Source organism: Myripristis murdjan, chromosome 12 (assembly GCF_902150065.1).
Source record: "Myripristis murdjan chromosome 12, fMyrMur1.1, whole genome shotgun sequence".
Lineage (NCBI taxonomy): Eukaryota > Metazoa > Chordata > Actinopteri > Holocentriformes > Holocentridae > Myripristis > Myripristis murdjan.
Window position 1 is genome coordinate 19,225,609 of NC_043991.1, and position 12,082 is coordinate 19,237,690.

The following is a 12,082-nucleotide window of genomic DNA, read 5'->3' on the forward strand; positions in this document are numbered from 1 at the left end:
CAGAAAGCCTGAATGCTATGAATTAAAAATGTGTTCTTAGTCAACTCACACAGTTAAATAAGCATATACTTCTTGTCAGGCAGCTTGTACATTTATGAATAACAACATATTTTTAGGTAAATAAGAAAATAATTTGTAAAAAAGTAAACCAAGCCAAAACATGGAGTTGCTAAGGACACTGTATGCCTTTTCGCACCTTTGCTGTTTCCTATAAATAGTAATTTTATGGGGTGCAAAAAAAAAAAAAAAAACACATTTAAGATGGTTATGGTTTAAAATGTGTTTGATCTGCAATTGCACTGGGTCAAACATGATTGGTACGGCATGTTTAACCTTCCAGTGGTAGGCTTAAATATAATTCCTTATGTAAAAAGGAACTGACTTTAAAAGAGGAGGTCAAGTCAGAGTCACTAGGATAAAACAAAATGACACACAGTTGCACTGCTGTTTATTTATATTACCTGTGAGTCACACCTATTATACTATTGATGCTGAGGCAAGAAATCAAAGTAATTGTTTAGTAATTTGTGGTTGAGCATAGCACAAAATAAATCTTTTTTTAAATGTCACAGGATGCTGAGTAAAGTCTGTGACTAAGAGCTGTAACTCGCTGAACTCCAAGGTCGGCAACACCATGTGGACGCTGATATCACTGGGTGGGATGGTGGTACACACCAGTGTTTTGACTGGGAGTCCCTGGGATTAACACAGAATTTAATCGATTATCTATGCTTCAACCACACCTTCTCGGATATCTGATATGGCATTATGTTTTCTTTTGCCATATTTATTGCAAGGCAGTTCTACAAAAACTATTATATGGCAGTGCTTTTGTCCTTGCATTGCATAGCTAGGTTTGGAGCAGAAAATCAAAGAAAAGTGTTTGTTTTTTGGGCTGGACCACAGGGACAACCCTACAAGCGCAGATGTCACAGAGCGATTGAAGTTGCAACACGTGTCGGCCAAGTGCTGGAATTTCTCCGCTGGCCACTGCTCTTTGAAAATGAAGCGGCCCTAACACTTTTCTGGTCCTCAGGGGGCGTTTACAGTGGTTTTACTCATTGACTGCAGCTCATTCCAGACGGATCACTTTGCCACTTTGTGGTTGCACACACAGGTGCCACCACACATGGCTCACCTGCTGTCATGAAAGCAGATCCGTGGGTGAACACAAGCCGAGACACAAGTTGTGTGGGCGACTTTATAAAACACCCTTCTGATGAGGAAAGTACCGACACGCACAGGGAGACACAGAGATAAAAAGAGGTGGGGCAAGCTGATGTGTTTGCAGAGCGGAGGCGTAAGTATAGGTGCAGGTGTGTTTGTGTGTGTGTATGTGTGTGTGTGTGTGTGTGTGTGTGTGTGGAAGGGTGGTTGAGAAAGAGAAATGAAGGGAAAAGGGAGCAGATTAAAATAGTTTCTGAGTAAACACTAAAACAAGGTGGTGAATTAAAATGGTGAATTAAGATGTAATCTACTAGAAATAAAGTCACGTATTCTTTCAGATATTTTCAATAGACAAACAGTGTATACAGCCTGCAGGGGTCTGCAGTGCTCTCATGTCACCTGTCAGTATCAGCTCAGCTCGCTTGGAGCAAATAAAGTACCAGGTAGGCCTACTATGCACATCTTTAGCCCTATGGAAAACCACAAAAAAAGAAGTTGAAAAAAAAGAAGAAGTTGAGCCATATCATGCTGTGGAAAAGTCACTTATACCATAAAATGAATAAATCAGTGCTATTTAAACAATAAGGGTTTGAAATCTGCTGTCTAGTACAGCCGCTGTTCACAAAACTGAGGTCAAAACAGCTCCCGTTTAAATGTAGCTGTGGTCCAGCCATATGCTCGGTTTTGATCCAGTCTCTTTTTGTAAGCCAGTGGCCCACCTTTATTAATGTTGCCCGTTCTGGGGCAAAGCCTATCTGGAGTTTGACTTCACGGTCTATTTTCTTACAAAGGTTCATGCGTACGACAGATGTTTCCACTGGGCCGTGCATGCCACCCAGACATTCATCGGTCAGTCACTGCTTTGCCTTTTGTGATGTTGCACCACAGATGAGCAGAGCTACAATGTGCCAGCCACATTCTTCCATTCGGTTTTGCCATACATATTTCAGAAAAAAAACCCCAATATAAACAGACTTTAAGTGAACCAACCAGCTAAAAAATAGATATGATTTTTTAAAAAGAAAAAAATGGTATGTGCACAATAACGTAATTTTTTTTTTTTTTGTGAGCAACTCGGCGGCGCTGTGACTCATACAGTCAGATCCCTTTCTCAGGGCTTTCCTCATCCCCACACAGAAACATGACGTCTCACCAGCTGACTAATCTTACATGAGCAATGCTTTCTTCATCAAAGTGATGTTAGAGAGACTGATGGCTTTGGCTGTTTCACAATCTGGTACCTTACAGTAAGACTCGATTGCACTGATGAAATGTAATTCCTGATTCAGAAATCTGTCATAGGAAACGAAAAGCAAAGTTATTTCTGGATCCTGACAATACAGCTCTAAACGGCTGTCAGACTATTTAGTGTGTTTAATATATTTATAAGAGAAGTAGCTGTATCCTTGTACTGTTGTTTAAAATTGTTATAATGAAATGATTACTATGGAAGTGCAATGCATTCACAAAATTCTGCCATTTTTCTGAATTAATGCGATAATTCCCTTGGATTTCTGAGAAAAGTTTTCATGGGATTTTTTTTAGAGTGATGTGAATTTATTCATGTGTATGTATTTATTCATAAGACAATGTATGCATGTATGTATTAGATTTGTAATAATGTTACAAATGTCATGCCTTTCTGCTGCCCTACTGGGGAATAAAAAAAAAAAAAGCAATAAAAACAAATTGGTCTTAAAAAATGGAGAGAGAAATTCTGCTGTTTTTCTAAATTAAGTACTGGGATAATTACCTTATTCAAAAAAGAGCAGATTTGTTACAATGAAAACTTTTCTCAGAATTCTGAATTATCTTGTTAATTCAGAAAAACAGTGCAGTTTTTTGTTTTTGTTTTTCTCAAGTGAATGCCTTCTGAGATTAACGGGGTTTTGAAAGCACAGGTGCGGGGGCGAGGGGTGGGGCACATCACGTCACAACAGGTTGGATCTAATTCACAAAATCTTATGCCTTATGCATAATGTCTATGCATGAGTCTGCTGTGTTTTGCACACATCACGACACGACAGGTTAGAGCTAAATCATCTTACACTGCTCTTCATATCAACAACTCACATGGCTAGAGATACAGTCATGTCTATGCATGGCTCTGCTTTGCTCTGCATTACAGTACATTGTCTCTGCATGCTCCATGCCTTACTACTGTGTTAGAAATACATATTCCGCCAACAATCTTCCTTTGTTATGACAGCGTGTGGAAAAAATGTCCTCTTTCAGTTTCGTGACTGACCCAAAACTATCAAACTGTGGTTTTAACTGCAGGTCCCTCACATTGTGGATGGACCAACACATTGCTAGAAGAGGAGGAGGGACGTGGAAGTCTTCAGTGACCCACGTCTCCACATCAAAACCTTTATTGCTGGTTTACTACACATAGATATGTTGGGCATCATTTCCATCTTTAGTTCATCCATATTTAGAAGGAACCTTCACTAAGCAAATGGGAAATTTTGCATCAGCGTACAGTAGGTGTGCTGGATGCACACATCTGTCATTGGGTAAAGGTTTATGCAAGTGTGTGTGTGTGTGTGTGTGTGTGTGTGTGTGTGTGTGTGTGTGTGTGTGTGTGTGTCCTGTTTGGTCCATTAGCTCAGCAGTTCAAGGTAGGTGACCGGGACCTTGCCCTTTTCGTTTCCACGTTCTCCAACCAGCCAGTCAGGGTCCATGCCGGGTACGGTGTACACGGTAATAAGCTAAAAGAAAAAGGCAAAGAGGAAAAAAAAATGAGTCAGGGAAATGTGTCAGTAGATAAATAAATAAATAACTAAACAAAAATTAACTAAGAATAGATACATAATTAAACAAACATCTAAAAAACAACATATACAATAATAATAAAAACACTGGCTGTAATTTTACAATATCACAACAGCAACATGAGATTAGAGATTATTTTTTTTATTAATTACCCACTTTTTCCCCCCACTGAATCAGAGATGGCTGGCTTTTTTTACAATACAGGCTTACCATCAGGGCTTGCGAGTAAAACTGTCTTTCACTGAGGCTGAAGGCCGCACACAGTGAGTGCTTGATACAAAAGTCAGGCATATTGGGTGAAATATTCCTTTAAGGGCAATTTTGGAGCCATAATTTTTATATTATACTGTATGTCAGTCGTGCTGATATACAGTATAACAGCACTCCTTCTCTTCAGTCGCCGGGACCTCACGTGTCATATTGCTGTTATACAACAGTTCTGCAAACAACAGCATTCATCAAATAACAGTAATAAGACATACCAGATTATGATTTACTTATGTAATACATAAGCTTTCAATACCTCTGTGAGAACTGAAGCAATAGAAGTGAGCCACAAGCTCGCTCGCATGGAGGTTTCCACAGTAATATCTGCTCATGCTGCTTTTTGCCCTGAAAACTGCCTATAGAGCAGCTTCTTGAGCCACAACCAAAACCACAGCCTTTGAGGCAGCGCTGCCTGTCGACAGTAGGGGGCAAAAAATGAAGAGAGCGACTGCTGATTTCCACTCCTCTGTCCTCCTATTTGTCGTCCTCTGACCACCATTCAGGATTTAACTTGTCATTTTTAGAAACGCAACCATCTTTGTGCCATCGCAGTGCTAAGTTTGTTACAATGTAGACCCCAGCTGTTAATGCAATTAACAGTTACACTATATTACCAAAAGTATTCGCTCACCTGCCTTTACTCATACTATGAACTGAAGTGCCATCCCATTCCTAACCCATAGAGTTCAATATGATGTCGGTCCACCTTTTGCAGCTATTACAGCTTCAACTCTTCTGGGAAGACTGTCCACAAGGTTGAGGAGAGTGTTTATAGGAATTTTTGACCATTCTTCCAAAAGCGCATTGGTGAGGTCACACACTGATGTTGGTCGAGAAGGCCTGGCTCTCAGTCTCCGCTCTAATTCATCCCAAAGGTGTTCTATCGGGTTCAGGTCAGGACTCTGTGCAGGCCAGTCAAGTTCATCCACACCAGACTCTGTCATCCATGTCTTTATGGACCTTGCTTTGTGCACTGGTGCACAGTCATGTTGGAAGAGGAAGGGGCCCGCTCCAAACTGTTCCCACAAGGTTGGGAGCATGGAATTGTCCAAAATGTTTTGGTATCCTGAAGCATTCAAAGTTCCTTTCACTGGAACTAAGGGGCCAAGCCCAGCTCCTGAAAAACAACCCCACACCATAATTCCTCCTCCACCAAATTTCACAGTCGGCACAATGCAGTCTGAAATGTACCGTTCTCCTGGCAACCTCCAAACCCAGACTCGTCCATCAGATTGCCAGATGGAAAAGCGTGATTCATCACTCCAGAGAACGCGTCTCCACTGCTCTAGAGGCCAGTGGCGGCGTGCTTTACACCATTGCATCCGGCGCTTTGCATTGCACTTGGTGATGTGTGGCTTGGCTGCAGCTGCTCGGCCATGGAAACCCATTCCATGAAGCTCTCTGCATACTGTACTTGGGCTAATGTGAAGGTCACATGAAGTTTGTAGCTCTGTAGCAATTGACTGTGCAGAAAGTCGGCGACCTCTTTGCACTATGCGCTTCAGCATCCGCTGACCCCTCTCCGTCACTTTACGTGGCCTACCACTTCGTGGCTGAGTTGCTGTTGTTCCCAAACGCTTCCATTTTGTTATAATAGAGCTGACAGTTGACTGTGGAATATTTAGGAGCGAGGAAATTTCACGACTGGATTTGTTGCACAGGTGGCATCCTATGACAGTTCCACGCTGGAATTCACTGAGCTCCTGAGAGCGGCCCATTCTTTCACAAATGTCTTGTTTCACAGTCTGCATGCCTGAGTGCTTGATTTTATACACCTGTGGCCAGGCCAAGTGATTAGGACACCTGATTCTGATCATTTGAATGGGTGAGCGAATACTTTTGGTAATATAGTGTATTACTGAACACTAGTAAAGCAGAACAATACCTGATAGTAAAGTAGTAGTAGAGTGCTGTTATACTATACATCAGCACTCATGGAATGCCTCTTGTCTGATCAAATTGCTCCACCAGAACTAACTAACCAAACACCTACTGCAGTTCAGGGGAATAATCCCAGCGAGCTGTACAGTCCAAGGCCAAACCTCCTCAACAACAGTGAGCTCTAACTGAATTTAGGTTTAATTAGTATAATTAAACAAGTAGTGAGTCTAAAAATGCCCTACCTCGTCAGCCAGGAGGGAAAGCTCGCTGGCATCATGGGCATCGTAGTCATACAGGACCTTGGCCTTTCGGGCGCCTGTGACGGGCAGCTGCATGTCCTCAATCGTCAGGGCGCCGGGCCTTTGGGGAGCTGAGGATGTGGAGGAGGACGCCGTGGCTCCGGGAGATGAAGGCTCAGACAAGAGAGCAGAGGAGATGGGATTGGGGCAGCCAGCAGAGGTGGAGGTGTGTGTGGCGCCACCTGCGTTAGCACACCTGGGGTAAGGATGGGTAGACAGGCAGGGAGAGAAATTGTGAGTACGCCCATCACCCTGTCCGTTGTTGAGCTGGATCCCCCAAAGCCATCGTTTAAATGTGCATTACGTGACATCGTCAGATTCCACAGTCTGCCACAGTTCTGTTAATTACACAGTCACACTTATTTAACACCAGTTAAATTATAAGCAGAGTTTTTATAGTGCTGTCCCATGGATGGTTTGCATCCACAAGGATTATATTTTTAAACCAGATTAAATCATAGTTTACCATTAAATTCTGTTGCACTGAACTTTAGAACTGGTTTAAAATGAAGAAGGACTTAGTTTAAACCATTCTTTGAATTTCAGTTTAGTTTTTACTACTAAAACGCAGATTAAATATAACTCTGTCGTGCCAAATGTGATGTGACGTGGATGTGATGCTAAATTTAACTTTAGATCTGGTCCCTAAATCCCTAAAGCAGGATTAATTGTGCAACAGAGCTCTGTTCCAGTTTAAATCTAAATTTACTCATTTTAAACATGCTTTGATGACATGAACTTTCCAATCATGAGTGCCGGCAGTAGGTGTTTACTACAATTGTGGTCACAACATTTAATTCTTTCCACTACACTTACTGGCCTCCAGCAGCGCCTGCGGCTATCAAAGAATTTCAAACAGCTCCAGTGTCTTTCCTGTTTGGCAGCCCATGAGTTTTTTTGACGACATCAGGGCAGCAAAAGGCTAATCTCAAAACATATTTACGTCATTTCAGCAATAAAGTATGTCACATGGCAATCATCATTTACATGCTGACAATGCTTTCAATGCTGGTTCCTCAGGTTCTTCAGAAAGGTTCGTTTGACCTCATGTGGATCACTCCCCATCACAGCGATAACATGATTACTTTATAATCCACAATTTATCACTCAGACACTTGTTTGGGCTGATTCATGCACACACAGGATCAAGCACTTACAGCTGTTTGACTCAAAACCCAAACCCAATCAGCAGAACATCTTTGGTTTATTCTTTTAAAAAAAACCACACACACACACACACACACACACACACACACACACACACACACACACACACAAACACACGCTGTGGCATTACTTTCATATTTTTTGCTGAAGGTTTTTCCACATCAAAGCATGATGAGTCACAGATCCAAAATCTGCTTCAGATCCTCTAAGCCAGTAAATAAAACTGTCAACGGTAAATTCAGGCCCATTTTGACCGCAGGAACTTTCTCCAGTGGCAAGGCTGAAGACCTTCGTGTATTTTGACCACAGGGATTAGGGTCAAAATGTAGTTCCCGGACATTATTTTTACCCCAGAAAAGGTGTTTTTCCTCCCAATTTTCTCGGATAAAGTACTAATAGGATAACTTTTCTGGGAACTAAAAGGTTCCTTCAGCTTGTGGCTGTTAGCATTTCCACCGTGGTCTGAAGACCCGCCAATTTGATAAATTAGAATGAAGAAGATTAGATGAATCTGCTGACATATACTGAGCAGATGCAAAGGAGGAAATTAAGAATGAACTGTCTCCACAGTAAGACATCTGCAGAGTTTTTGATGGTTAGTAATTTGGGCTTTAGAATATAACCTCTGTCAGACAGAATCAGGATCGGAAAATAATGTTTTTTTCCTTTCATTTAGTGGCTTTCTCAGGTGCAGCATCGCCGCTTCCTCTTTCTCTCACTTTTCAATGCTTTCAGCCCAAGTTACACTATGTATCACTCTTTTTGTCTTGTCTTTCTTTAAAATGTGTCAGGAAGCAAAGTTTGAAGTCTTTTTTTGTTATCAAACAAAGAGAAATGGCTCCTCCTCATCCTAAACTGGTCCTAAATCAATACTAGAGTAGCTCCTTGTTTTAAGAGTGAAGCAGTCTACCAGCTGAAGCAGCCGCTCTCTGTGTGTTTGACCAGTCAGAGATGTTGCGCCGCATGCCCATCCCCCAAAGAACTTTACCCAGTAATTCAGCTGGAAAACTTCCTTTAGTCTTCTTGGACTAGAAATGTATTTCTTTTTTATATTATTCAGTATTATTAGCATGACTTGAAACTGTAGAGTTACCTCTTGCATTTGGGGCAGCAAACATACGATTTTGTTTTGTGCACCTTTAATATGAGTATTATTATAATTCTATCCCATCACAAAGCCTCATTCTCATTGTGAAACAACTCAGTGAACTCCAGAAACATCTAATCTAAAACATCTAAAACAACTCTGCCAAAAAACATGTAACAGCAGCACCTACCATATTCAATTATTTATATATCACTACACAGTAATAACATTTACTGACAACAAGTTGTCAAGTAATACTCACCTGCTGAGCTCTCTCTGAAGGTCTTGCATATACAGATGACACTGGGCATAGTAAGTGGCCTGAGCCTCCGCAAAATCATGCAAACAACGTAAGTGATTCAGCTGCAGGGAGAAAGGAGAGGGTCATCTTATCAGAGAGTGAAAATCACAACATAGTAAGTACCTGTTTCCTTACAGTCATAGCAGCAAGCAGTTATCATGCTATCATCATCTCTGTTTTGCAGGCATATCACCCCTCAGCTTGTCATCAGGACACTTCTCACTGTGAAGGTCAAGACGTACTGCATTCAAATAATAACTACAGGCAGCACTGAACTGTGCCACCTAATATGTGAATCTGCTCATCGGAAATTGAAAATTAATTAATGAATTTATCAAATGTGCCAATTCAAAAGCATGTGCCAATTCTTGTTTCTACTGTATCTACTGCAAGATGAGAAGAAAATAGCAAACTCCAAAACCTATTTCATGTTGTATTGTTATTGGAAAAACAATCTGGATCTATTCTCAAACTTTAAATGGGTATGAAACGCAGCTCTCTGGGAACCAGGTGTGGCATGTGAGCTGCCTTTTGGGATGCTTTTGTTAAGCAGAACGGGCGCTGCGGGATGAACGAAATTCCAAGTTAAGGCGCGTGATGCTGACTGGCTCGTGGTCGGTGGGTGGGTGACTGGCTGGCTAGCTTATCAGTGGAGGGAGTCATAGTTACTCACGCTGTTTACCCACACTGGTGGGCCCACGCTTCAGTACCCAGACCAGAGTGGGGGAGATATGCACGTGGTGACAGAATAAAAGGGTGGTTTGATAGACTGGCAAGGTGGATAACATCAAATAAATTCTCATCATTGATATACTGTATATGTTTTTATTTTGCTTCAGGGAAAAAATACAGCCTAGTCAAATCTCATATGCTCATCAATTTTTCAAAACTGCCATACAATTCCTAACCTAATTCAATCCCAAAGACACTGAGGGCACGAAATCTGTTGAGGCTGTTTTTGTTGCAGTTTGTGTGAGTTTGATCCACTTTTTGGGGTGAAATGCCTGGACTAAACACCGACAGAAGACAATCCCTGTCCCGTACACAGAGGGATCATATGACATGTTTTTCAGACTTGATTGCACCAGTTCTCAGCTAAAGAGTAAAGAAAACAAATTTGACCAAGAGTATGTCATGCCCTCTGGAAACTACTGTTGACAAAAAGAGAGTCATACTATCAGTCTGGTAAAGAAGAATTATAGTGAAATTATTTGTGCTAGTACATTTAATTCAAGTAGATGTAAAATAATACAATTGTATTACAGATAGGCAGATTGTACTACACAGTAATACAGTCCATCTAGCAATGTGCACTTTCTCGCTTTGTCTCTCTTTCTCTCTCTCTCTCTCTATCTCTCTTTAGTGCTATGATAACCAACTTAATTGTGCTGTTACACTGCAGCTGGTTCAACGGAAGCAATGCTGCGTGTCTAGACAGGATGTGCTGACAAATGGACGGATAACTTTCTCTGGCACGGGTCTTCGACTGCGTCCACACAAGGGAGTCTCATGTGGAGCGGGGACTCACATGAGTGCTGCCGATGCCCTCCAACAGCAGTCTGGTGACCTCTGCTTGTCGGTCAAACTCTGTCTGAGCAACACGAAGCTCATGCTCTGCCTATCAGTGGGAACAGGGAGAAAGAGAAAGGGGTGGAGGAAAACAGCAGTGTCAGTGGGATTTGAATAAAGAGAGGCATATCTATCAGGCTCTTCCTTAAAGGACCATACCAGTGATTTTGCATGTTTAGCCTAATATCGACAAAATGGATTTATTTCACAGTTCTGCTGATCTTTTCCTAAAGCAAGCAGTCATATTTCAGAACTGCAGTATCATTTTTCCTCCCTTTTATCCAGCCACTGGTTTCCATTCATTCCACTACGATATGAAAATGAACTTTCAGACACTTCAAACTTTCTTCACATCAGTATTCCCTCACCATAATAAAGTCGTCCACATTCGTTTTCCTAAAAGCAGCAGCACTGCTGTGTTTTGATGGCAATTATCAGTTCTGTGGTTTATGAATGGTGACGACTTTGTTAGCCACAGAAGCACAACATTATAAGGTGGCTGTTTCAGCATGAACACTCAGATTTGAAAATGCAGGGATTTTGATCACATGTTGTGAAATCTTTCGTACCCCCATATGATTTGCAAAAGGGTTTGTTACAATAAATGTAAAATGTGGATAAATTGTAGTAAATGGACCAAACATTCAAAATCGCTGGGGTGGTCCTTTAAAGCAGAGTGACCTGCCACACCTTTTTACTCATCAAAAAGGGGCTCTTACCTCCTGTCAACAGGATGCTTTACTGCCATTAAGTAAAGAAATTGTTTGTCTGGAGCTTTTGAAACATACGCTTGGTAGCAGATAACATGAACAGATTAAAGTCAGGGCAGTCGGGCCAATTTGAGCTAAATTATTCATTTCCTCTAGCACTGGAAAATTGTGGGTAAATCAAGGTCATAATGGGTAAATGGACCATTCATTCGAAAACATAAGGCCTTTTAAGCACCTGTACACACATGCAAATACCAACACAAACACATACTCACACACACGTCAGGCACTATCTACTGATACTATCTCAGTGGGTAAACTAGCCTGGAGGGTACTTACTTTGTCCACTTCCTCGCTCAACAGCTGAGAGAAGCAGCATGCCAACAGAAATAGCAGTCAAGAGCCATTCTCACAATGAAACATCAAATATGGTTGACATTACAAGGGATTACAAAACATGTCTGCGGTTCTTTGCATATCAACTTGGGGTGTTCCTACACACCGGTCATATAATTACCCCAATAGGGAAAGGAAGCAGTGAGTCGTTAGAGCACTCAATGAGGGATTTCAACCAGCCAGCCAAAGTCAAAATCTTAAATCTCTGAATTTATATGATTGTATTATCCAAGCAGTCACTTTCACATGATAACCTACATCTTTTGTAAGTATGATAATTTCCAAAAAAGGATATGATTGAATATATATTTCATATGAATGAAACAGGTATCTTTTTTGAATCAGGGAAACCAACTACAAGAGGTGTGCATTTAAAATTAAGTATATTTAGATGGCAGATGTTTCTGAGAGCTACTGTATTAGTCATTAAGCTGAACCCTTGAACTGGACTGCTACCGCTCTT

At 41.3% G+C, this 12,082-nt stretch overlaps 1 protein-coding gene across 3 annotated transcripts in view; it reads right to left on the reverse strand.

Annotated features, from left to right (window-relative positions):
- Positions 1-1,014: 1,014 nt before the first annotated feature.
- Positions 1,015-12,082, reverse strand: part of sh3glb2b (SH3-domain GRB2-like endophilin B2b) — a 29,402-nt gene continuing 18,334 nt past the window's right edge. For 2 of the 3 annotated variants that reach the window (XM_030065898.1, XM_030065897.1), the window contains 5 exons: positions 11,563-11,586; positions 10,473-10,562; positions 8,906-9,006; positions 6,333-6,585; positions 1,015-3,878 (listed from right to left, as the gene is read on the reverse strand). In XM_030065898.1, the coding sequence (XP_029921758.1) occupies positions 3,771-3,878; positions 6,333-6,585; positions 8,906-9,006; positions 10,473-10,562; positions 11,563-11,586 (576 nt within the window). In that variant the 3' untranslated portion in view covers positions 1,015-3,770. The remainder of the gene's footprint in view (positions 3,879-6,332; positions 6,586-8,905; positions 9,007-10,472; positions 10,563-11,562; positions 11,587-12,082) is intronic. The other variant, XM_030065899.1, reaches the window with a different exon arrangement.